The sequence below is a fragment of the Balaenoptera musculus genome, chromosome 17, assembly GCF_009873245.2.
Source record: "Balaenoptera musculus isolate JJ_BM4_2016_0621 chromosome 17, mBalMus1.pri.v3, whole genome shotgun sequence".
NCBI classification, from domain to species: Eukaryota; Metazoa; Chordata; class Mammalia; order Artiodactyla; family Balaenopteridae; genus Balaenoptera; species Balaenoptera musculus.
Window position 1 is genome coordinate 3051355 of NC_045801.1, and position 26845 is coordinate 3078199.

A 26845-nucleotide genomic window follows, 5' to 3' on the forward strand; every position below is an offset into this window, starting at 1 on the left:
CACGGCGTTCTCTGCTGTGACTGCACTGGATCCGGGTGTGTCCGGGTTCTGATCGCCCCCTGTGTGCACGGCCATGGGGAAAGGACAGGATCTTGAGACAGAGGACCTCGGGTGGGTGTTGGGGCGCCATTACAGAGCGCCCGCTGGAGTACCAGGCCCCACAGTAGGAGCGAGACGTGTGTACCCTCACTGCTGACCACACCCAGCCCGGGTTGTCCCAGTGAGGACGGCACGCTAACCCCAGCAGGTGCGGGGGACACAGGGCCCATCCCAGAGCAGCGAGGCCCCACCCCCTGCCTCTTCAGAGAAGTGAGGCCATCTAGCTTCACCAGGATGGTGTTTATGGGACAGAAACCCAAGCACAGCATAAATGCCAGCTGCCCTTCCTGTCTTCCTCAACGCCCCTCGCGTGGTGCCATTCAGAAAGGCAGGTGACGTTCTAGGTGTGGGCAGAAGACAGGCATGTTGGCCTCTGACTCCCTCCACTGTGGACACCTGGGTTTACCTCTGGGTTTGCTCTCCGAACAGCCCTCAGGCCTAGGCTCAGGGCATCGTGAGGACAAGCGATGAAGGCAGCCAGGGTGGCCCGGTCCAGAGCAGGGACGGAAGGGCAGGGCTGTTCCCAAGGATGCAGGCCACACCTGGCTGTGTCTCTACCCCGCGAGCAACAGGATGGCGGGGACGTTTTTCAAGAAGTGACAGCACCTAACCTGCTTTGAAAAGAGAGGCGAGTAGACCAGAGCAGGCCAAGGGAAGCCAGCTGCGGCAGGTAGGGCAGGGGCCTTGTGGGGAGCTGGATACTCCAAGGCGCTGAAGAGGTAACATCCACGGTCATGGGGAAGGGTTGGCAGGTGATGGAGAGGGACTTACATAAAATATTAAGGGAACTTCCTGGCGGTCTGGTGGTTAGGACTTGGTGCTTTCACTGCCACAGTCCGGGTTCGATCCCTGGTTGGGGAACTAAGATCCCGCCAGCCGTGCCGTGTGCCCAAAAAAACAAAAAAAGAAAGAAAAAAGATAAGGACTCCCTTTTTATTGACATAATCAAAACACCATTATCAGAGCTTTAAAAATTTAATAATTATTCCTTAATATCATCAAATATCCAGTCAGAATTCAAATTTTCCTAATAGTCTCAGGATTTTTTTCTAGTTTTTAAAAAATCAATTCCAAATAAGGGGCACACTTATGGTGTCTTCTGATGAAAAGAAGTTCTTAATTTAATGAAGTTCAATTTTTCTTCATGGTAGTGTTCTTTTGCCTCAGTTAAGAAATCTTTCCCTACCTCAACGTCATGAAAACAGTCTCCTATATTGTCTTTTTTGTCTTTTTTTTTTTTTTTTTGGCTGCGTTGAGTCTTCGTTGCTGCGCGCAAGCTTTCTCTAGTTGCGGCGAGCGGGGACTACTCTTTGTTGGGGTGTGTGGGCTTCTCATTGTGGTGGCTTCTCTTGTTGTGGAGCACGGGCTCTAGGCACACGGGCTTCAGTAGTTGTGGCACACGGGCTCAGTAGTTGTGGCATGTGGGCTCAATAGTTGTGGCTCGCGGCTCTAGAGCCCTAGACTCAGTAGTTGTGGTGCACGGGCTTAGTTGCTCTGCGGCATGTGGGATCTTCCCGGACCAGGGATCAAACCCGTGTCCCCTGCATTGGCAGGCGGATTCTTAACCACTGCGCCACCAGGGAAGCCCTCCTGTATTGTCTTTTAAAGTTGTTATTGTTTTACCTTTCACGTTTAGTCTAGAATCCCCCTGGAATTGAGTTTTGATGCATTTTTCCCATATGGATACCTAATTGTCCCAGCACTACTTAGGAGAAAGCCCATCCTTTCCCCACTGCTCTGAGGTGCTTCTTCATAAGTCAAGTGACTGCGTATGTGGGGTCACTTTCCGGCCTCTCTCTTCTCTTCCATTGGTCTCTGTCTACTGACAGGCAATGCCATTCTGTCTTAATTACTACGGCTTCATAATAAGTCCTGATCTGGCAGCGCAAGCTGTGCCACCTGGTTCTTCTTCTCAAGAGCGTCTTAGCTGCTTTTGCCCTTTGTATTTCCATACAAATTGTAAAATACGCTTGTCAAATCCCATCCCCTGCAACCACTCCGCAAAAACAAACAAACAAACGTATTGGGATTGCATTGAATCTATAGATCAATTTGGGGACAAGTGACATCTTTACACTAGTGAGTTCAGGAACATGCTCTCTTCCTCCATTTATTTAGGTCTTATTAAATTTCTCGGTAATGCCTTATAGATTTCTGTTTTATAGATTTCTGATGTGTTTTGCACATCTTTTATTACATGAATTCTTAGATTTTTGATGTTTTACTCTTTACATTTAATTTTTAATTGTCACTAGTATATAGAATTATGGTTAATTTAAAAATATTGACCTTATAGACAAAAACCTTGCTAAATGATAGTTCATCGGTAAATTATTTCAAAGAAACATCATGCTAGATGATAAAAATGACAGTAGAAAGGAATCATTGTGGAGAGTTAAAAATGAATACTTGTTTACACTTTATATGCTTTATTCCTTTCATAAATAGTATAATGTTTACTTAATGGTTTCTCCCTATATGAAAAATAGCCTTTATTTATTTCTTTTGACTCCAGGAAATGCTACAAGTTGCATACACCACATCCACATTCACCCCCAAGAACTTTGAGGAACATATATTTGGATGAGTTTGTAACTCTTGACCTTACAGCATAAACAGGTTCTTTGTGGCGTTGGCACGTGCTTGGTGGGGGTGGGATGGTCCTCACCCTGTGCTCCAGAAACCTGGGCTGTCCCCAGGCTGGGAACAGGGGAGGCAAGGCCACCCACACCTTGCAGGTGGGACCCCAGTTCCTTCAAAGAGGAAATGGATCTTGAGTTAAGTTTAAGGGTCATCAAGTAAGTGTGCCAGCCTGAAAGGTGGAGATCAATGCCTTTGTGGAAAATGAAGCAGTTTGAGTAGAAACAGTTCATAAAACCGAAAAAGACTTATCCCTGTCTGGAAAAGCAGAAGGTGTAGCCAGTATTCTGACGCGCTCACAGAGGACGGAATGTGACGTGCAGGCCCCTCTACCCCATCCCGCTAGGGGCCAGGCCATCAGGCCGGTAGAGGATGGTGGTGGCAGATCTGAAAGACGTGGCTGTCACCATGTCACCACAACACCACGTGGTCACCTCCTTGGCCTTTCTGACGGCTCACCTCCAGGCTCTGTGGGGTGGATGGAGCTGGGGGCTGGGGGGTGGACAGGGGTCTGGATGGCTCCCGTCACTGCCAACCCTCTCTCCTCTGGTCGGATGATGAGGATGTCTTTTGGCTGCTTCTGTTGCCCCCTAATAAAGGCAGCAGTCGTGAGAATACAGTCTGCACAGGATACTAACACCGCGTAACACCTTGGGATGCTGTGTGTAAAGGCACGTGCCAAATGTCACCTGAGTCACCGAGCAACTCAGCTGCTAACGTAGTTCTTCCAGGAGAACACGGCATCCCCGGGGTGTTTCAGCTCTTCTTTTCAGATTACCAACAGTTCGCTTTTGATGGGTAATCCCATGAGATATCCAAAGTGTACATTTAATATTTCAATGACAGATGAAGGAAACAAACAAACAAACAGGTGGCGCTTTCCCAGTGCACATCTGTTGCTGATATTTTTTTCTGACGGTCCCTGATGGTGGCAATGAAACTGTCTACTGGAGCACTGGCGGTGGAGAGGGGTGGGATTCACAGAGAACATGGCAAGTACAGGGGTCGCTGGTTGAGCTACAGCCCTCGTGCGTGAACCTGAGGGCGACCACACAGGTGAGTCTCCTCACTCACATAGCTTCAGAGGTAAGTGACCTTTGTTGGGAGGTTGGATTGTGTTGTAACTCCCTGGAAAGCAGCTTCGAACGTCCTAGGAACTGTTTTTTAGAGGTTTAAGCCTGGGACCTGACTTCTCCAGGCGGGAAAGAGACATTTCTTGCAAGGTGCATTGGCATTAATCTAATAATTCTGTCCTAGGGTGTGTGTGTCTGTTTGGGGGTATGGTTCTGGCACACGAGAGTGTTTTGGTTTTTTTTCTTTTGAAGTATTATTAACCTGTTTGTTTTGAGATAATTGTAGATTTACATGCAGTTAAGTAAGAAATAAAATGGAGGGATCCCAGGTACCCTTTATCCAGTCTCCCCAATGGCAATATCTTGGAAAACTACCATACAATATCACAACCAGGATATTAACATTGATAAGGTCGGGACTTCCCTGGTGGCGCAGTGGTTAAGAATCCACCTGCCAATGCAGGGGATGTGGGTTGGATCTCTGGTCCGGGAAGATCCCACATGCCGTGGAGCAACTAAGCCCGTGCACCACAACTACTAAGCCTGCGCTCTAGAGCCCGTGAGCTGCAACTACTGAGCCCGCGAGCTGCAACTACTGAAGCCTGCGTGCCTAGAGCCTGTGCTCCATGACAAGAGAAACCACAACAATAAGAAGTCCACGCACCGCAACGAAGAGTAGCCCCCGCTCGCCGCAACTAGAGAAAGCCAGCGCACAGCAACGAAGACCCAACGCAGCCCAAAATCAATCAATCAATCAATAAAAATTGAAAACAAAACACACAACATTGATAAGGTCAAGATACAGAACTTTTCTACCACCAGGAGGGTCCTTCATGGCATCTTTTCATAGCCCACCATCTTCCCTCCCATCCACCCCCTTTCAGCCTCTGGCAGCCACTAATCTCTTCTTCATTTCTATTACTTTGTCATTTCAGGAGTGATATATAAATGCAATCATACAATATGTAACCTTTTGGAATTGGCTTTTTCTCCCTCTGCATAATTCTTGAGATTCATCCAAGTGGTTGTGTATTTCAATAGTTTGCTCCTTTATACTGCTGAGGAGTATTCCATGGTGTGGACCAACCACAGTTGGTTTAACCATTCACCCACTGAAGGACATTTGGGTTGTTTCCAGTTTGGGGTTATACAAATAAAGCTGCTATAAATATTCATGTACAGATTTATGTGTAAACACGAGTCGTCACTTCTCTGGGAGAAATGCCCAAGAGTACGATTGCTGGGTCATGTGGTAGCTATATGTTTGGTGTTTTGAGAAACTGCCAAACTGTTTTCCCTAAAGGCTGTACCATTGGACGTTCCCACCAGCAAAGCAAGAGTGATCTAGTTTCTCCACATTCTCCTTAGCTTTGTTGCTGTCAATATTTTTTATTTTAGCCATTCTGATAGGTATGTGTTGTTATCTTATTGTGGTTTGAGTTTGCGTTTCTCTAATGATCAGTGATGTTGAACATCTTTTCATGTGCCTGTTTGCCATTGGCCTCTTCTCTATAGTGAAATGTCTCTCCGTGTCTATTGCCCATGTTCTGAACAGATGTTTTGCTCTTTTACAGTTGAATTTTGAGAGTTCTTTCTATATTCTAGATACTAGTCCTTTGTCAGATATGCGGTATGCAAATATTTCCTCCTACTCTACAGCTTGTCTTTTTATGCTTTTAATAGAGGCTTTCACGGAGCAAAAGCTTTAATTTTGATGAAGTCCAGGGTATCCACTTTTATTTTTATGGATTGTCCCTTAGAACTGTTTGCCTAGTAGCCCTAGAACCCAGAGATTTTTCTCCTATTATTTTTAAAGTTTTATAGCTTTATGTTTACATTTAAATCCTTCATCCATTTTGAGTTACTTTTTCAGTGTCAGTGGCATCTTGGCTATTCTTTCCTTATCATACGGAGGAAGGAACACACCCTAGAGTAAACTATGTCTCCTGGACACACATTAGATGCCCCCTCCCCTGCACTTCCGTGTTCCAGTGGATGACAGCCTCTGTGCACAGTGGTGTCAACGCCTCCAGGGTGGTGCAAGGAGGTGGCCCTGGTTGCTCGCATATTCAGGATTCTCCACTTAGCCTCTGTTGGGTACACAAATGACAAAGTTATTTATGTATTCAAACTAAGTGGTTTGCATTTAATGTTGGGTTCAGTGTGAAGAAATTGCTTAGGAGTGTCGTTTGTTCCTGATATGAGAGAACGTATCAGGAACATATGGGCTTTTGTCAACTCACAACCATGCTCTTGAGTTTTTAATTCAGGAAAACAGCCAATATTTTTATTCAGAGAATCTTAGAAGCTTAGAGCTGGAAGGCATCATAGAAGAGCTCTACCACAGTGTTTCCCGAAGTGTGCTCCACGGAACCTGGAGGTACCCTGTGATAAAAGGGTTCTGTGGTCCAGTGGGCTGGGACACATCCAGTCTGTTCCCCTCCTTCCTCTTTGTAGAATCACAACTCTTTTTTTTTTTTTTTTTTAATTTTTTGGCTGCCCACGCAGGGATGGAACCTGTGCCCCCTGCAGTGGAAGCACGGAGTCCTAACCACTGGACCGCCAGGGAAGTCACTGGAATCATAACTGTTAATACTGTGTTAAAGGCTCTGAGAAGGTCTTCAGCCAAAAAATCTGTTTAGTGTTGTTTAACTCAATGCTTCCCAGCTTATTTGACCTCCTAACCCCTCGCTTATCACATGCAGAAGATGTTTTTGGAAACTGTTTTATTTCAGTGCCCACATTTTAGTCTTGAAGAGACAAAGGGCCCCCAACATTGAGTGCTTTGTGGGCCCGATGGTCACAGCAGCGAGCTGTGTGTTTTCCCGAGTGTCCTTTGCCTTTCCTGCAGGGTTACTGCTCTGGATCCGGTGTGCCTGACATGCAAACCTGTGGGGTCCCTGGCTGTGCTTACAGCCCTGCAGGCTTAGCAGAGCAGAGGGACCTGTATGGGATCCAAATACAGAGCAATGAATTGTATCCGAGAGAAGGACTGGGCCCCAGAAGCCCCAGGAGCCCACCCCATGTGGTCAACACCCAAGTGTTGGATGAAGGCCTGGAGAAGCAGAGCAGTGAAGGGCTGGAGAAGGTTCTAGAGGCATTTCCCAGAGAACTGCGTGGACTGGATTGAGTGGGTTAAGTGAACTCACTCCCTGGGGAAGAGGCACATGGCAGAGGGGCCTGGGCTTTGCTTCCGTGGATGGCGAATCTTGGCAGTGCTTGGGACACTGGTGAAAGAGTGGGTTGGGAGGAGGGGAGAGGAGACGGACGTGGCCTGGAGCTCGTGGGGGACAAGGCGGGGCGCGCAGAAAGGGGGCGGGATTCCTCGACACTAGCGGTGGGGCATGATGCCTGGGAGACGCGGGCGAAGGAGGATCCCTGGTGAGGGAGGGCGGGGAGGCGGGGCTTAGGCCAGCGCTGTCTCTGCAGAGAAGCGACGCGAGGAAGCGTTGGGTAGACAGTATCTGGCCGGACTTGCAAAGGAGCCCTTGCAACAAAGTTACCCAACGCGAGCATCAAAGAAGCAGAAGGCGAGCTGAAGGGAGGCGGCAATTACAGCGCCTTCGGGGCGCTTTCTGAGGCTCGAGATTACAGGAGCACACAGCAGAGCCGTGAGGCCTCCGAGTGATTCAGTGATTTGGGGCGGAAGATAGTGCGGTGGCTGTGTGAGGGAGGGGACCAGGCGGACGCAGAGCAGCCCTCGGGCGTGGAGGGTCCTAAATATAAGAGGGATAACATTTACGATTATGATTTTTAAATGTCTTTATGGTGAAATATAGCAAAGGTACAGAAAAGTATATTTTTAAAAAATGTGCAGCTTAAGAGACTTGCAAAATGAACAGCTCTGTCATGGGCAGGAGGCTCGCGCCCCCGAAGCCCCAGGCCTCTCCGTGGTCACAGCACCCCTATACCCAGCAGTACCCACCCACCATTCTGACTCTTAGGTAGCCACCTTTTTTTCTCTTCAGCTTTTTACCACTAAATGATGCCTCCCTCAAAAATGCAGTTCAATTTCGCCTGTTTTAGAAATTTTATACATGGACTCATGCAGTATGACTTCTGGCTTCTTTCACTCAACCTTGTAGAGATTCATCCACGTTGTTGTACTTTGATGAAGGGTGTTCATTTTCATCGCTAGATTCCACTTTATATGTGGCTCTCACCGCCTATTCGAAGACTGATGGACATCTGGGTGGTACCCAGTCCCACCCTGGTGTGCCTTCTTACCTGGACTTCCTGGGTTCCTAAACACACATTACGGCTGAGTAGCTGCCTAGGGTCAAGTGCGGATTTGTGTTCCCACAGCATGAGTGTAAGGTGGAGAGGTGGTCCAGGCCTCGGTGAGGGTGGAGGTGGTGGGCAGAGGATTGGAGAGGGATGGATGGGCGTCTCTGAGGCTGATGCCATGAGACCGACTCCTGTTCGTATCAGTGACTTGGTGAAGATCGAAGGCCTTTTCAGCTTCTCCCTGGAGGACAGGCTGGTCCTCCTGCATTTATTTAAGAACGTCCTCGAGGACCTGCAGAGACGGGAAATAAACCTATTGGATGCTTGCAAGCAAGACTCCCGTTCGTCTTCCTACCATCCTAGGCCGGAGGAACACAGAGTTACTGGCACCCAGTGTGCAGATAATACCTGCTTATAGGATGAAGGAATGAGATGGCAAATATGTTTAAAAGACAATGGGCAATTTGGGATTGTATTTCACCTTCTGGTTGCTAATCGCCCACCAATGAGGGGAGAAAGGAGTTGGCCTCTGGCTGGCCTCCCTGGAAAAGGCTCCAGAAAACAGCTGGATCCCAGGGGACTTGATCCATGGAGGAGGATTTGGGCTGGAGGGAGACGTATCCGCACAAGTGGGGCAAATACCGAGAGGCACGGAGGAGCGTGAGGGGGTTGGATAAGGGCCCCACGTAAAGAAACTGGGGAGGCCCCGAGGGCTGGAATGGGGCGTTATTTTGATCTGATCACTGATAGCAGCTAAAATTGACCAAAAACTAAAGTTCTTTAGATGGATTATCTGGGTTCTCGGCCGGGAGGTGGCGGTGTGGTAGTGAGCGAGGACCGGGGCGCGTTCAAGTTCAAGCTCCGGGTCGGGAGGAACCTTCGCGACATTCCTGTTTCGTTAATAACTTAAAAAAGCCTGGCGGAGATGCCGGGGCGCCAGGACGCGACACCACCACGTCAACACGGTGCCCAAGTTCACCCGGTCCGGCGGGGGCTAAGGGTGGGGAAGGGTCCGGCCCGCGAGCAGCCAGAACGGGCTCCCCGCGCGCGCCGCCGGCGGCGGGGAAACAAGGGGTGTGTTTTCTTTTCTTTCTTCCCGGCCTCCGGTGGCAGCGCCGCGCGGCCCGCTCCGCCCAGTCGGAGGAGACGTCGTTCTTCTGAGTGGCTGCGAGGGCCGCCCCACCGGCCCCGCGCCCGCGCCCGCGCCCCGGATCCCCTGCCCGCCCCCCCCCCACCACCCCCCGCCGCCGCCGCCGCCGCGCGGACCCGCCCCGCCTCCCCTCCCCCGGCCCCTCCCTCCTCCCCCGCCCTCCTCCCGGCCGCCCTCCCCCTCCCCCGCCCGCTCTCCCTCGCCCCTCCCCCCGCCCGCCCGCCCGCCAGCCCGCCCGCCGCCTCCGCCCGCCGCCCCGGCCGCGTCGGGTAAACTGTTTGGCGGCCGCGCCGGGGCGGATCGTGCGGCCGGCGGCTCCCTCGCGGCTCGCGGCGTCGGGGCCGTGGCGCGCGCGCGGCCGCCCCTCGGCCCCGGAGCCCCTCGGCGGCACCACCATGTACTCGGGAGCCGGCCCCGGTGAGTCCTCGCGCTCGGGGCGCCGGCCCGGCCGCTCGCGCGCTCCTCCCCGCGGCGCCGGCGGCGGTTGGCGGGCTGGGCGCGAGCGCGGCGCGGCGCGGCGCGGGCAGCGGGCGGGCGCCGGGGGACCGGGGCTGGCGGGCCGGGAGGCCGGGGGTCGGGGCCGCCGGCCGTTTCCTCGGCCCCGCGGCGGACACGCAGCCCTGGCCTCCTCGGGCCCGAGTCGTCGGGGCGCCCCGCGCGGCCTGGGCCCTCCCTGCGCCGCGTTCCCGCCGCGGTCCGGAGGGCTGGGACCGGGCCGGAGCCGGGACTGGGCCGGGCGGCCCGCGTGTAGGCCCGAGGCCCGGGCGCCCGCCTGGCCCGGCCTCCTGCGCCAGGCGCCTGGGCCCTTGCGCCGCGCGGGGCCGGCGGGGCTGGCGGGGCCGAGGCCCGGGCCGGGCTCTAAGCGCCCGAGGGCGTTGAGGCCCGGGCCGGGGGCGCCGAGCTCGGGGCGCGGGCGGCACGGGGAGGAGCGCGGCTGCTCGGCGCAGACCGAGCCGCGGCGAGCCTGGAGCGCTCTCAGTTTCGTTTTTCTTTTTGCCAGTACTTCTGCGGCCCCTTCTCTGAAGGAAAGTCTGGAAATGCCGAATTTTGGCCAGTTCGTGCTGGTCGTTAGGGCCGTAGACTGAGAGGGATAGGAAGCGGCACCCTAAAACCCTAAAACTGCGTGCGTCTCATTTTCATTCCAGACACGCCGGCTCCTTATTCAAGTACTAATTTGCCTTTTGCAATTTACTAGAGGAAGGTAAGGAGATGTGCTGATTTCCTTAGCCTCCCTTCTTACTAGTCAGCCTCTCTTTCTTTAGAAAAGTTCTAAAAAACTTAAAGCAGTAACACTTTTTTTTTAAACTTTTTTTTTTTTTTTTGATGCAGAGTAGAAGGGCGATTAACTTGCTGGGCCAAGAAAATGGTTAAGTGTTGTTAAGCTTTCTCCCTTCTCCCGCCAGGCACGTGGCTCCTAAATTTCCCGCTGGCCCTGCCACTTGGACAGGGCATATCCCGTCCCCTTTGTCCACCAGGCTCCAGCGGGCTGCAGGCCCTGCCGGCTCGGCATAGTGCTGCCTTCTCCCAGGGGCCCTAGCCCTCCCCGGCCTCCTGCTGATGGGGCCCTGGCCCGACCTGTTCCGGCCTCTCCTGATGCATTTGGGTCCCTTGACGTTTCCCCCCACTGCTGTGTCTGTCCACAAACAGTTCTCTGCCTTGTGAATCCTTTTTTTTTGATGTCCCTTAGTTAGAAAGGTTCTCCAAGGCTGAGCCTGACCAACTTTTAAACCCTTACGGGCCCTCAGCAGTTTGATAGAAGAATGATTTTAGGCGTAATGGTTTTAACCGTAATCTGGAAGGTGACTCAGCCCTGGCGGGGAAGGGCCGGGGGCTCTGTAGTCACGGTCCTGGGAGCAGACTTGGCTCCGTGAAGCCCCGGATGGGCAGCGCCCACCCGTGACACGGCAGGGTCGGCCCTCACCTCTGTGAGTGAGAATCTCCCCGCTGATCCCTGTAGAGGGGCCCAGCAAGTGTGAGCCACTACGCTCTACAGTTTTTTCACATTTTCAGTTTAAAAGTTGAAGGCCCAGAAAAAGCGAAGAACCTTGAGGGAGGTCAAACCTTTGTGTTGTGTCTGACGTTAACTAATCCATTGGACAGCTTGCTAAGTTGGTGGTGGTCATTTTGAAGACGGACAACAGAGGCTCAGAGAGGTTAAGAGCCTTGCGAGGGTCATATGGCCAGCGAGCATTAGGACGGTCTGTCTGATCCCCGCTGACTCTCCATACATTCTCCTTAGAGGAGTGGCTCTCAGTCCTTTTGACCTTGACCCCCAGGAAGAAACACCTGTTACATGTAGACTGGACCCATGTCCTCGCGTGTTCGGGTGTGATTGAAACTCGAGCTTCGGGAAGCACCGCTAGCCCGTGCTGTGTGCTCTGCACTGGGATCTTTTCTGGTCTATTTCATTTTCAAAAAAGCTTTAGTTCTCCGGATCTCCAGGCTCATTTCAGGTCCTTAACGGCTCTTGGAAAAATCATGCTCTGATGTGGGCCTCTGCATTGTGGCCTGGTGGGGAGAGGGCCCCTTGTTCTTGGTTCACAGATAAACCTGCCCTGAAATCGGACAGCTTTGGTTGAAAAAATAAATGGGTCTGTAGGATAGTTCTTAGCCAATGGCAGGATGGGAATGAAACCAAATTTCAGGCTATGCACGCGTGCTGTAATTATAAGGCTGTGGTGCTGTTTAATTTTATTCTACACACTAAGGCTTTTAATTTTTAAGAGGAATTTTTGGAATAGAGTCTCTTCAATGAAACTTTTTAATGTATTTCCTAATTTAGAATAATAAAAAGACATTTGATCTGGATTGTAGAAAAAATTACAGATAGTTTTGCTACTTCCCATTTTAATACAATTATTAAGTGACTTACTAAGTAAATTAATATAAAAAGTAGAGTCCACAGTAAGCCTGCGTTATGCCCGTTACAAATGCTATTACATATGTGAATTGGTATCTGGACTCTAAAGTTAGGTATGTTACTATTTCTTTGTTTGTTTGTTTGTTTTTTAACTATTCCAAAGAGTTAGTGGTTTAGAATGCATGGACTCCCCAGTGACCCTGAACCTTCATAGATGATCAAGCAGTTTTTTTTTTTTTAACCACTTAAAGACCTTAAATGGAGTCTCAGTATTGCATGCTCCCGAGGGGATTGTTTCTGTCGGTTTCACTGTGCTCAGACTCCTGTGAGTTAATTCCTCACAGCTTTGCTACAAAGTAACTTCAGTGACAGCTAAGGATTATGACTCTGAGAATGACCAACTTTCACTGTGGTTTCTAGTGTCATTTAACTCCTGCTGCACCCCGCTTCTTCTCCCTCAGTTATCTCAGTGAAGATGTGACCGGTCTTCCAATAACAGTGCACTGTTGCCAAATAGCAGCCGGCCCTTTGCCCGGGTGAAGCTGCGTCAGGCTGGAGGGCGTGGCTGGGTAGTCTGCTGCCCTCTTGTTTTGTGAACACTCAGAATGTATCACTTGACTTTTAAAATAGTTTCTATTGTGAATTAATTTAAAGTACACATGAGTAGAGTGACTGGTATAATACGGCTTCCATTTATTTATCCATCACCAGCTTCAACAACTATCAAGATTTTCCACATTTGCTTCAAATCTGCCCCTTTCTCCTTTATCTTTGAGGAAATATTCTTGAGTGAGTTCCAGATCTGTCGTTTCACCCTGAATACTTAAGTACCATGTCTGAAGGATGGGGACATTTAAAACTCAATGCTATTGTCACACTTAACAGTCCATAATCAGTTTTTCTCATTATCGCAGAAGTGTGTTTACTTCCCGGTTGTTTTGAATCCTGAATTTTATTAAAAGTTCACATGTGAATTCGGTTTTATGCCTTTGAGGCTCTTTAATCTCGACTCTACAGCTAGCCCACCCCCCCCACCCCAACCCGCTGACTTGTGAAGACCATGAGATCCTTAAGATCTCTTCTTCGGAGGATGTATATCTTTCCCCCCAGTTTTCTTTAATTGTTCAGGGTCCCTGTGTTTCTTTGGGGAAGACTGATGAGACCCAGTTGCTCGTAAGTTTAATTCAGACGCACTTAATCTTCAGCGATGTTTTGGGACAGGCCGCTTTGCACCTTTAATTTTCAGTGCAGTGGAATCCACTCTTTACGTGGGGCTCTGTCAGCAGAAGGACCACGGTGTGATGCGGAAAACGTGCCTGGGGCTCGTGCCTCTCGTGCAGCTTCTCTCCTCGTCCGACTCGGTGGACCCCTCCTTCCCCAGTGTGTGGTCGGGAGACGGCTCTCAGCGCCCTTCTGTCCTGTTTGCTCCCGGTCATTTCTCTCGACTTTGCGGCCTCACCCCCAGCTTAGCCGCCTCCGCCGCCAGCGCCCTTGCCTCCCGGGGGGCCGGGGTTTGGTGCTGGGGTTACAGGCCTGTCCTTTTTCACTCTAGGCAGTGAAGAGGTCATTAAGTATTTACTATTCTAATTTTTTGTCTGCATTTTTTTCCCTCAAAATTTAAAACCCTGAAACCTCCTCACGCTTTGTGCCCGGGCAGCTGTGCCCTCCTAATTTATCTTTGGACAGAGCTGTACCCTTGGCGACGCCACAGTTTATCCTCTAAACTGGGAACTTGTGCAAGTGAAACAGGGCACTCTTAATTACTTCCCTGGGACGACAGGTGTGCACGGACGGCGGCAAATCAGGGTGGACGTCTCCCCAACAGCATTCCCTAAGTCTTAGCCTCGCAGACAGGCTCAGAAACAAAGGGCTTCAGCATCGCTGACTCGTCTGACTCTCCAGTGCTCACCACTTACTAAAGTCCTCATACAACCTGAAGGTCACAGGCGCGGTCTTAGAGGGCTGCTGCTTTGTGCCGCAGGGGTGCGCTGCGTCCCCCTCCTGTGGAACTGCAGGTGGGGGAGACGGCCCAGCCCTGCCTGCTGAGAACTTGAAACCCCACTTTCCTCGCCTTCCTCTCACTCTCCTCAAGGTCATGGCTGGAGCAGTGGGCAGGCAGGGGCTGCCCTGGTCGTGGGCTCCAGCCCTGTCCCCGTCCTGGGCCTCAGGTTCCTCGTCTGGGCCCGGCCGCCTTAGGTGTCCGCGTCTTCGTCCCGTGGTGCATTTGTTCCTCTGTGGACCTCTGATGTGACTGGAGCTGAGGAAGGAGGTAGTGGGCCCGGGGGACAGAGGGTGTGAACGCCCAGCGGCCGGTGGGCAGGTGGTAGGGGAGGCGGCACGTCCCACCAGGAAAGGCGCCATCTGCTTTGGTGGCGTGCGGAGTGTCATGTGATCGCACGGGTCCTAGGAAGGTAATTCCAGCAGCCCTGCAGGTGGAAGGGGCGGCCTTGGCAGAGCAGCATGGGGGCAGGTGTGACGGAAGAGGTGGGCAGTCAGGGCCTAAGACAGTGGACCCCGTCTGGGTGGGATGGCCGTGGGTAGCGGGTGGGTGCCCTGTGGGTATAAGCAGCCAGTGGCCGGCACTCTGGCCCTGGCCTAGCTTTGCATCTCGTCGTCTGCACTTACCAGGTAGACGCCACTTGGCAGCGGCACCCGCTAGTGTCTGGGCTCCAAACCACGCCTCACCAGCTCCGTGACTTTGGCGGTTGTGTATCTTTTCTAAGCCTCGGCTTTCGCACTTCGAAAATGGAGGGGACAGCACCAGCCTCAGGGTTGCTGTGCGCATGAGATGAGATGTGCTGGACCTTCGTCTCCGGCGAGGCTGGGTGCGAGTCTGCACAGTGGTCTGGTCCTGCCTCCTCATGGGGGGAATCGGGGGCCCGCCCAGAGCAAGAGCCTGTGGGGGGGAGTGGGGAGGTGGCCACATCCTCGCCTTCCTGACCCCGCTTGTTGAATGTTTGAACAAGAAGGTGCCGTCGCGTCTGGCTTTGTGACCGGCAGAAGGGCCAGCGAGCTCCGGGGAGGGGACTCGTGCGTGGCACGTGGACACGTGGAGTTTGAGGTTCTGGAAGGCTGAGGCGGGCGCTGGAGGTGGAGGACCGGGGCTTGGGCTCGGGGGGACATGGCTTCACGGGCCCGCCCACAGCCGGTGCTCAGTGAGTGGGAACTGGGGCCCTGGGAGAGTGCAGCCTGGCGCCCACCCCCGCAGCTGGTCGCAGAATCACCTGAAGGCTTTTCCCCATCTCTGCCCCTGAAGACCCAGGAAATTACATTTTGCAAATGTCCCAGGTGCTTGCTTTTTAGGAGGAGCTTGAGACCCATTGGTGTTGGGAGAGAGGGCGGGGAGAGGAAGCCAAAACGAGCCTCGTGCAGCCCCAGGGAGCAGCTCATGCCGGAAACACACCTTGGAGGGCAGCCCCCGAGAGAGGGGGGTCGCCGGTGGAGGCGAGGGGTTCTAGGTGGGAGTGTGGGTGTTCTGAAGAGGCTCTTGCGATGCACCGTAAGGAGTTAACTGTAGTTTACCTGCGGTTCCCTTCCTGAGAAAGCTTGAAGGTCTGGTTGAATGACGACCACTCCTTTTCAGTGGCTGTAGTTACGGTTCCAGGTTGCTTTGAATACAACTTGTCTACAACTTCACTTAGAACTGGGTCAGAAGGAGACTTCTAAAGGTTATTACTGGGGACTTCAGTGAATTCTCAGTGAAAAGTGTTCTGTGTCCATCTGTAAGAACCCATAGCAACCAACAAACAGAACTGGAGCCTGGCTGAAACCAGCCAGCTCAGGAATCTGGGTGGCTGCTGACCTCAGTCTGCCTCGTTGCAGCTGAAGCCCATCTTGACTCTCCCTCCTGCCTCCCGGGCAGTCACTCAAGGGGGCACTGTTTTTGTGGTTTTCCACGTTATTTCTGGGTGTCTCAGCTCTGAGCTGTAGTACTTAGAGAGTTGCACATAAAAGGTCAAAATGCCGAGGTTCGTAGGTCTGAGTCATTTGAGATGTTTCATCAGCTTTGACTCCAAGTTAAATAACACAGCCATTGAGAGTAGCTTCTTACAACGCCACATTGATGCTGGTGGAGCAGCTTGAACCCGGCGGGCCCATTCCCGCGGCCCAGGGGTAGGTGGGCGTGCTTTGTGCCGTTCATTTGTGAGGCTGGAGGGTGGGAGGCCCCTGCACTGGGGACTTGCTCACCAGCTTCTCAGGCCCCTGCTTTAACCGAGCTCATGCAAGACGCGACCGTGGCCGGGTGTTTGGCATGACTGGGGTCCTCTGTAGCTGGTGCTGCGTCTGAGTCTCAGAGACCGTGACCGAGGCTCCTGTTCCCGCGGCACTTGTGTTCTCAGAGTCCTTGCCGCTACTCTTGTGGAGCACGGTCCCATCCATGCGGCGGGCTAAGCAGAACGAGAGAAAACCGAGGACTTCTCCTGGCCTTACGGGTAGCAGGAGGTGGCATCATTTGTTTTTTGTAGGAACAAAGGAGCTAACAGAGAAGTACAAGTGAAAAGTGGAGAGAAGGCAAAGGAGATGCAGAGCGATAAAAAGGATAACTTTGGACAAAAACTGGGGTGTCAGAGAGTCTGGAGCTCCCGGGAGCTAGGTGTCGCCGTGACTCGCCGGCAGACCTCCTCTCGCTGTGATACAAACCCAGAGCGCGGGCTCCAGGTCAGGCCGACCTCGCTTGAATCCTGACTGTGTGGCTGGGCACTCGCTCGGCCTCTCCGAACCTCATACAGAGGATGAACACCTGACGGCGGAGGTGCTCTGATCAGGTGACAGAGCGCGGGCAGGTTGCTGTCGCTTCCCTCGTGCGTGGCCCCAGGAAGCGCCTGCGAGTTGCTGTGTCCCTCCCTCGGTCACTTTATCCTGCTGTTTACTCCGCACACAGTGGCTTCTCTCCGTCAGACGCGTGCTCCTCTCCTTGACCCTCCTGGCTGACCTCTGGGTCTTCACTTTGTAAGCCGTGAGGCATACGTAAACATTTCACAGACCACATCCCTGATAGATACCATTTACCAGGTGCTGTGTATCCACAGCTGCCTTGTACGGCTCAGTACCAGGGAAGTGAAGGGTTGGCCTTGATGCTCGGAGCGCACGTTCCTGGCAGAGTCGTTCAGAACAGACCCAGCTGTGCTGTGCAGTGGGGACCCGCCTGGCGTGACCACGTGGTGGCAGTGGTGCCGGGGAGCACCAGATTCTGTCTCCAGGTGATTAGCCGGCACAGCTGGGTGAACCAGGAGACATTTTTCTACCTGTGATTCCACGTGGTGACTGGGGGCGGGGGACATCGCTGGGGACCTTTTGTTCCCGCTGTGTGCTGCTGTTTTAACAAGTGTGCGGTTTGTTCAGTGTGAACACACGTGCCTCACTACAAGAACATCATGTTAGACTTGGAGGGCGTCTCAGCGCCAAGACTGGTCATCACAACTTAACCTTGATCTGGAGGCGTGGAAAGCCTTTGGGGGTGAACAGTCAGAGCACACGTGAGGGGAGATGGAGAACTGAAACAAGTCGTGTACAAGTGACGTGCTTGTAAAGTGTGCCTGGGGCACCTGTGATGGAGAAGCCAGGTGAGCAGGATCGGGGCCCTGCTGCATGGTGGTCAGTGCAGGTGCATTGAGAAGGCACCTTGGAGCAACTTGGACCAGAAGAAGGGGAGGGAGGGAGGTCATGCTGAGCTTGGAGCCTTTGGCGGGACTTTGAGCCCAGGAGGGACTGGGCAGAGGAGGGCATCAGCCGGCAGGGTTTTTACAGTGATCTCCGTGGACGTGTGGAGGCGGGGAGCCGGCCTGGAGGAGGTTAGCATGGAGGGCTGAGCCGGGGGCAGCTGGAGAGCACGAGCGGAGGGAAGAACCTGTGTCCCGCCCCCGCCAGTCGCCACCGGCAGCCTTGTTTCATCAGGAACCCCAGTCGCAGGCCTGCCCCTTGCACTTGTCTTTTTTTATGTTTGGCCGCACTGAGCAGCATGAGGGATCTTTTTCCCCTGCTAGGGATCGGACCTGCACCCCCTGCAGTGGAAGCTCGGAGTCTTAACTGCTGGACTGCCAGGGAAGTCCCTGCAGCTAGTCTTTTTTTTTTTTTTAATATTGATTTACTTATTTTGGCTGCGTCAGGTCTTAGTCGAGGCACATGGGATCTTCGGCACGCGGGATCTTTAGTTGTGGCATGCGAACTCTTAGTTGCGGCGTTCATGCGGGATCTAGTTCCCCGACCAGGGATCGAACCTGGGCCCCCTGCATTGGGAGCTTGGGGTCTTACCCACTGGACCACCAGGGAAGTCCCCCTGCTCCTTGCCTTGATGCAGACCCCAGTCATCTCATTTAATTTACAGTATGTCTGAGGGTATCCCTGGGAGATAAGGATGTCTGTCTTTTCCTCCCCCTCCCCCCTCACAGAAACCCTAGTTACCAGTGTCCTGGACCATGCAGTTAGTCCAGATCTGCTCAGTTTCTCACATGTCACGGATTGTTAACAGCTGATTGAATCGGGATCCAGGTAAGGCCCACACTGTGATTGGCTGATGTGAGTCTTCAATATAGTCTTAAAATAAGAGCTTTATTGAGATGTAACTCACGTACCGCACAATTCACCATTTAAAGTGTAAAACTCCGCGCGCTTTAGTACCTTCACAGACTTGTGCAACCATCCCCACAACCTAATTTTGGACATTTTTGTCCCCTCCCCCCAAAGAGAGGCTGTACCCCTTAGCTGTGACTCCTCATTCCTGCCCACCCACCAGACCTAAACAACCACTCTTTTTTTTTTTTTTTTTAGCATCTTTATTGGAGTATAATTGCTTTAGAATGTTGTGTTAGTTTCTGCTTTATAACAAAGTGAATCAGCTATACACATACATATATCCCCATATCCCCTCCCTGTTGCATGTCCCTCCCACCCTCCCTATCCCACCCCTCTAGGTGGTCACAGAGCACCGAGCTGGTCTCCCCTAAACAACCACTCTCTTAATCTCTAGTTTTTGCCTTCTTCTTTCCAACTGCTTACTGTTGGTGGGTTGAAGAACCTGGCTTGTGTGTGCTGTCACGTTTCCCCACCAACTAGATTTCGCTGATTGCATCTTCTTGGTGTAATTCAGCGTGTCTGTCTGTCCTGTGTGGATTTCCTGCAAATTAGTGGTCAGACCTAAAGGCTTGATCTGATGCAGGTTCTACTTTTTTGGGTTTTGTTGCTTTTTTTTTTGGTGTGAATACCAGTTGCTGTTGATCGTTAATCATTAGGTTCCATTAATTCAATTCATTAGGGTTTGTACAACGCTCATGCTCTGTATCCACAACAAAAACTTCCCCTGGGCAGCTGTTTGGGTTTGGATCTGTCTTGAAGGCAGAGGAATGTAGGTGAACAGCATGAAGGCCCGACAACCTGTTGAGAAGAGAGGCTGGTCCAGGTAGGCGGGCACTGAGCGTGATGTCGGGGGGTTTGGAGGTGATGCTGTGGGTACCCGGGAGGTGAGCTGAGGGTGGGGCTTTTTTCTGTTCTGCAGGTAACGGGGACCCTCTGAGTATTTGGCAGGTGTGTGACAGGCTGGGGTGGTCTGGCCGGTGACAGGAGTCTTCACCTGTGTTTGGTGGGGGCGTGGTAAGGTTCCCTGTTGGTGGCAGGTCAGTGCTGAGGGGAGGAGAGTGGAGAGAGCAGGGAGGCCTGTGTCTGGGGCAGGAGGTGAAAACCACTCCTCCCGGTTGACCTACCGGCGTCAGCGAGGCAGACCATGGGTAAGGAAGGAGCAGCAGGGGTAAGTTTTCTTTTATAGATATGCTAAATTTAAGGCGATCCTAAGAAATCCGGGAGAAGAAAATCCGTGGCATTCACTTTGCATCTTTATAGCACCCAGTGCATTTTGCCTGGTGGGGGCCTGTTTCCTTCATTCTGTTGTAAACTCCATTTGCTCGCCGCCCAGGACCGTCTTGGTTATCTTTTGTCTTTCCGGTGTCTACCGTAGTGTTTTCTTTTTACTCAATAAATCCTTATTACATTCAATTCTTTATTGTTTAAAAGCTAAATCAATTGAGTTGAAACTTGTGTACACGTCTGAAAAGCCCTGCCGCCAGCCCGGCGTGGCGCCTCTTCTCGCTTGGCCCTCCCTTACCCCTGGAGCCCTGTGGTTCTCTCCAGCTCTGCCTGGAGTCCAGGGTGCTGACTGTCGGGCAGTGTGGAGGGAAGTGGACCAGGGGGCCACTCGCCAGCGGATCTACTTAGATAGGTAGTGGATGTCCGTGGGAAGGTAAACGCATGACCTCTCAAGGGGCAGGCAGGGCAGTCTTCTGCAGCACCCTGCAACCTCTCCACCGCCCTCGGTGAGTGAATTGGCCCTCGGTGCTGGTAGGTTCAGCGCGGGCCACCCTGGGCCGGGCTGCTGCTCTGGCCGTTAGAGGCCGACCGCCTCCCTCTTGGCTTCCTAAGATCTTGTCCAAAGCCGTGCCCTCAGGAGACAGGCCTGGAAGGAGGCACCCAGCTAGAAGCTGCACGGGCACGTGGAGGGGGGGAGCCTGAGAGGGCACCTGCGCCTGTTTGTAGCCAGTGTCTTCGCCTGTAAAGTGGGGATGAGTGCCTCCCTGCTTGTGAGGGTAAAGCACATTAATGCGTGCAGGTGCCCAGGGCAGGGCTGGGCAGGTGTGGTGCTGGGATGGGACTCGGGACCGAGCTGAGAGTTGTGGTTTCACCAGGTGCTGGGGTCCTGTGATAAAGGGCTGGTGAGCCACCTTCTCTCGGTGATGGGATTCTAGGGGTGAGTTAAGGGGAAAATGCATGTCTTGGGTGAAAATTCTCTGAGAAATAAATGCTGTGGGCTTCCCTGGTGGTGCAGTGGCTAGACTCCACCTGCCGATGCAGGGGACACGGGTTTGATCCCTGGTCTTAGAAGATCCCACATGCCGCGGGGCAACTATGCCCGTGCGCCACAACTACTGAGCCCTCATGCCACAACTACTGAAGCCCGCGCGCCTAGAGCCCGTGTTCCGCAACAAGAGAAGCCACCGCAATGAGAAGCCCGCGCACTGCAACGAAGAGTAGCCCCCGCTCGCCGCAACTAGAGAAAGCCCGCGCGCAGCAACAAAGATCCAAGGCAGCCAAAAATAAATAAATAAATACATTTAAATAAATAAATAAATGCTGTGACGTAAATAGAAAAGATGGTGAGAAATTTGGTTATAAAACTGTAGGAACTCTGGGTGGCAATTTTTTTTTCTTTTGTCTTTAGAAGAGAAACAAAGAACTAGGTTGACTTTTTGAGGGATTTGAATCTCATTCCACCAGGGAAGCATCTCACCTGAGATGGTGGGCGTCCTGGGTGCCTGGAGCATCGTGTTGAGAAAGAGGCTGAGCCCCAGTCTGGGCTTATCGGAGGAGGAGGAGGGCGCCCAGATGGGTTTATCACAGTCTGCCACAGGGGGCAGCGGGCGAGGGTGGTGCCCTCCTGGCTGGCCGGCGAGTCGCCATCCCAGCACGACGTACTTTAAGGATGAGACACACCCTGCTAAGCTATCCGACGGTACCTGGTGTCATTCCAACAAACGTTTATTTGAAGAGCGGTCTATATTTTATTTTTGCATGTTTTTATTGAAATAGGTGTTTTTAAGTCCGTGTCGTAGAGTGATGGTTGTTGAAGAATCTTGCAGGGTCACCTTTCAGGTTGGGCGTGCTCAGGCTGCCGCTGTAAGGTGGGGTTTTATTCCCCTGGTCCAGGTCCCTGGCCTCCTTTGAGGCAAACCTACAGCAGTTTCCCCTGCTTCTGTTAACTTGTGTGGTCTATTCCAAGTGTGTCTGCACGTTAACAAAGGGAGAGAAAAAAGATCGGTGTTTCAGAGAGGCGGTGTTTTCAAAATGTCACAGCCTCTTTTTTTTTTTTTTTTAATTGAGATGAAATTCACATAACAAACCATTTTAAAGTGAACAATTCAGTGGCATTTAGTACATTCAGTGTCAGGCGACCATCACCTCTGTCTGGTGCCAAGACATTTTCATCACCGCAAAAGAAAATCCTGTACCTATTAAGGAGTCACTCCCCATCCCCCACTCCCTCCGTCCCTGGCAGCCACCGGTCTGCATTCTGTCTGTGGATTTGCTTCACCTGGATATTTCATGTAAATGGAATCATAAAATATATGACCTTTTACGTCTGGCTTTTTTCACTGAGCATAATGTTTTCAGGATTTGTGTCCTAGTGTGTGTCAGCACTTCATTTTTCTTTATGGTTGAATAACCCCTTATGTGGCTATATCACAGTTTGTTTATCCATTCATCTGTTGTTGATGGGCACTTGAGTGGTTTCTGCCTTTTGGCTGTTGTGAATAGCGCTGCTGTGAACATTCGTTTACACCATATTCGTATATGGTGTGTGGCATATGTCTTCATTTCTCGTGGGCGCATACCTAGGAGTGGAATTGCTGGGCTTTACTCTGTAACTTTGTGAAGAGCTGCTGAACTGTTTCCATGGCGGCTGCACCACTTTACGTTTCTGCCAGCAGTGGTTTGTTTCTCCACGTCCTCACCGACACTGATTATTGTCCTCACAGCCTTTTAGAAAGTGAAGTGGAGTTCTTAATGTAGTATATCATATCTGGCATATTCTGTTACTTACCAAAGTGGAAAAAGATATTAGATTTAAGCATGTTTTGCCAAGATCTGCCTAATAGCTATAAGGCATATCCATTTCTTTGTGCTAGAGTCTAGAGTATGTTTGGAACCTGGACAATTAGATAAACACAGTAAAGCTAAACATACTTTAACAGGGTGGGAAAGAATATGAGAGTCCAATACCCAGGTCAGGCCTGTGTGTCTAATGTCAAAAATGCTCACTCTTTGAGTAAATACTGAGTGCCAGCCATGTGCTGGGCGTCTTGCTCAGTGCTCGGGGAACAATGATGGGTGCAAACCCAGGTGGCTTCTGCCCCCTGAGCTCACTGACCGAGTCGTGAACACAGACGTGCAATGCATGGTCACCACACGCGAGATGGCGGATGTTTTAGTGCAGGCGGGAGGGGGCACATTCCAGAGCGAATGTGGCGGGGACCCTGGCCTGTGGGGGGCCTGGGATCGGGCTGTACCCGGGATGGGCTGCACGGGCCCAGGGGCAGAGGCCGCCCTGAGCACAGCGCTTTTAATCCAGAATGCTGGGGAGCAGGTGTGAGAGATGCACACATGCCTTGTGTGTTTCTGAGGAGCCGCTGGCTGCCGGGTGGAGAAGAGATGGCAAGTGGCTTGAAAATGCGCAGAAGTGTCACACTGGAGAGGTCCTGCGGGCGGAGGATGGAGCAGGTGTGGTTTAGGGAGAGCAGAGGGCCTGGAAGATGTCTGATTGACTTGGGGCTTGGATGGGTGGTGATGCAGCGTACTAGTTGAAGTGGGCAGATTTAAGTTGAGTTTTGCAGACTTTGAAAAAATTTTTAAAGGACTTTTTAGTGAAGAAAGTTTCAAATGTACATGAAAGTAGAGGGAGCAATACAAGGAGCCCCCGTGTGGCCGTCACTCCGCTCAGCCATTCAGTGCAGCCTTGCTCGTCTGTTTCTCCCCTGCTCCCCACCCTCCGTTGCTTGAAGTATCCTGTCATTGCATTCATAAGTATTCATTTATTTTGAAATAATTTTAGGCTTACAGGAAAGTAGCCAAAATAGTACTACAATAGAGTTCCCATACCAGCTCCCCCAATGTTATCATCTTATATAATTAGAGGACAGTTATGAAAACCAGGAGATTAACATTGGCATAGTACTGTTACCTCATCTAAAGATCTTACTCACATTTGGCTGTTAGTCTGACTAATGTCCATTTCCCGGACACCCGCTGTCCAGTTCTGGGCCCCCATCCAGCCTCGGGGGCCTACCTTGCACGTCCCCTCACTTTCTCCAATCTGTGACAATTCCTCATTCTTTCTTTGTCTTTTGTGACCTTGATGTGGAGCTCTTTCAGGTTGGTGCCTCCGTCTTTTCAACACACCCCATCGTTTTCTAATTATTTCCCTCCTGGACCTACAGGGTACTCCAGTCTCTTCTTGTATTTTTCCTGCCCCAATTCATTTCGTCGAGGAGCCCTGGTTCTTTTTCTTGGAGAAATGGTGTGAGAGGCTGAGACCTGCTTGCCGAGTGTGCTCCTAGCCCCCTGGGGTGCCCTCGCTTCTGGTTCTCTCAGTGTACACAGGATATACATGTATTTGTACTCACATGCCTGGACATATATACATCTGTATGTATCTCTCTGTGTACGTATTAGAAACCATGAGTTCACACTTGCATTTCTGATTCCAATCCAATATCACATGGTTTATTCTTGCTTTCTTCTTTCCTTATTTATAACTTCTTCATCAGGTAGTGAGAAGTCTGGGTCTCATTATCCACAATGTATTTGCTTATTTGTTCAGACCTAGCATACACAGAAAGTAGTTTTAGAATGACTCCCCGGCCCCTGGGAGAAACAAGCCTGCTCCCTGGAGGACTGATCTGCGCATGGCTCCCCAGCATTTGGCCGTGGAGTACTCAGTCAGGGCGCCGTGGAGTACTCAGTCAGGGCGCCGTGGAGTACTCAGGGTGCCGTGGAGTACTCAGTCAGGGCGCCGTGGAGGGCTCAGTCAGGGTGCCGTGGAGTACTCAGTCAGGGCACCGTGGAGTGCTCAGTCAGGGCACCGTGGAGTACTCAGGGCACCGTGGAGTACTCAGTCAGGGCGCCGTGGAGTGCTCAGTCAGGGCGCCGTGGAGTACTCAGGGCGCCGTGGAGGACTCAGTCAGGGTGTCGGCTTCCGAAGTTCCTCCCTCGCTCTTGTCCACCCCCTTGGCTGGGGTTAGCACCCAGTCTTAGGGTGCCGGCTCTGCTCTCTCCTCCCTTCTCTAACAGTTACTGAGAGAGCTGTGCAGCATATGCTACATTGCGTTGTTTTATTTTTAATTTATTTTAATTAAAGTATAGTTGAGCATTGTTGTTTTGTGTCTCTTGTGTCCTTGCTCTGAGTTCTTCTAGTATATGAGAAATTCAGTTTAGGGAATTCCCTGGTAGTCCAGTGGTTAGGACTCCGTGCTTTCACTGCCGAGGGCGTGGGTTCAGTCCCTGGCTAGGGAACTAAGATCCCACAAGCCGTGCGGCGTGGCCAAAAAGAAAAAAAAGAAAAAAGAAATTTAGGTTAATGTTTGTGGATGGCAGTAAGCAGTCTGGTGTGAAAATGAGACTGTTATCCGTGTTGCAGTTGAAATCTGAAACAAATTGAGGCGACTCGGGACCCCAGCTCTGTTATAGGGTTGCCCTCCTAAACGTTAGGGTTGCTGCAAGTATGTGCCGGAGCCCAGGAGTAGGGACTTGGTGACAGACTTGGTGACAGTGGCCGCTGCCTGGGAGGGCTGGCTGTTTGCTCTGCGCAGATGGACTGTTGGTGCAGTTAGAAGCCCAGGCACGCGTGCCGCCCCCTCACTGGCTGCCGTGGAAGCCGATCGGCTGGGGGCAGCCTTCCCGGACCAGGAACAGCAGCCGTGATCTCCAGAACAGGGGCGCCGACCCCTCCCTTCCACTCCACAGGTTTTTCTTACCGTCTGGACCGTGACCACAGGCACTGTTGCCTTTTGGTTCTAATTAAAAAAAAAAAAATTATTCTACCCTCATGATAAAAGGAATACATGCTCATTTCAAATAATTTAGAAGATACTGAAATAAAAAGAGAAAATATCCACCGGTAATATTCCTTAGAAGAAATAGTTAATGTGTTAACAGTATGTATGTGTTTGCTTCCAGACATGTTTTTCTATACATACACAGCGGGGGTTAGCCTACACTTAAAATTTTATGTTGTTTCTTTTCGCCATTATCTTGAGCATTTCTGAGTGCTATTTATTTGTTGGGGAGGTATGTTTACAACAGTGTTTAAAGTAAATAATGATGGCAGCACACGTGTGTCAGGTGGTGGTCTCCCACGGGACGCAGGTAATGAGCACGGGCAGCTGTGGCCTGATTCCTGGTTAGGTGCCACCCAGCTGTGTGACAGTTCTTGTGGCCGCTGTACCAACTGGGCATGAGACCGAGGCGCGGGACGGAGAGGACGATGACGTGCCAGTAATTCCCTCAGAGAGTCAGTGTGAAGGTTCGGTGGGTTAACAGGCTCAGAGCACTCCTGTAGCTGCTGGTTTCACTATCATCCTTACGTGTACTCAGAGCTCACACTCTTCCTTCAGAGCACTTTTTTACCGTCCCCAGTAAAGTGTTGAGGGATGGCTTGGTGTCCTGTCTCTCACTGACCCTAAGCTGCCAGAGGGCAGGACCACGTCTTGTGGCTGCATTCGCACCACTGTGGAGATTAGGTCGTCGGTATCCATTTGGTGGAGGGTGTGTGTGTGTGTGTGTGTGTGTGTGTGTAGGGGAGGAGACAGGCTGCTTACTAAAAACACACAGGCACTTAGATAGAAACGGCTAGTGCCAAGACATGTCTATTCCCTAGGTGTTAATTACACATGCCCTGTGCTAATAAGCCGACTTCATGCGTCCGGTGGGCTCCGGGACACCTGCTGAGCACCCTCTGGGTGGACGCGTATCCCAAGGCTGAGAACAGAGAAGAATGGAGCTCTCCACCCCCTGCGGAGCTCCCCTTCTGGGGGAGCCCAAGGGAACTGGGCGGGGGCTCTGCAGCTGCGTCCTGGGTTCACAGCGTCACCTCACTCGCCACGTTACTGCTGGTGCCTGTAAAAGGGGGGTGATGACAGTACCAATTTTTATTATAACTAGTAACAATGTAAAATTATGTGTCAGAGCTATCAGAACACTTGTCAGCATAATGTATTTTATATGTAATATAGAGATATATTTAGTTATAATAAATGT

At 51.7% G+C, this 26845-nt stretch overlaps 1 protein-coding gene across 5 annotated transcripts in view; it reads left to right on the top strand.

The window, feature by feature from the left end:
• Window positions 1-9434: 9434 nt before the first annotated feature.
• The window catches only part of AGO2 (argonaute RISC catalytic component 2), a 106462-nt gene continuing 89051 nt past the window's right edge, over window positions 9435-26845 (top strand). For 4 of the 5 annotated variants that reach the window (XM_036830796.1, XM_036830795.1, XM_036830793.1 and 1 more), the window contains exon 1: window positions 9435-9606. In XM_036830796.1, the coding sequence (XP_036686691.1) occupies window positions 9585-9606 (22 nt within the window). In that variant the 5' untranslated portion in view covers window positions 9435-9584. The remainder of the gene's footprint in view (window positions 9607-26845) is intronic. The other variant, XM_036830794.1, reaches the window with a different exon arrangement.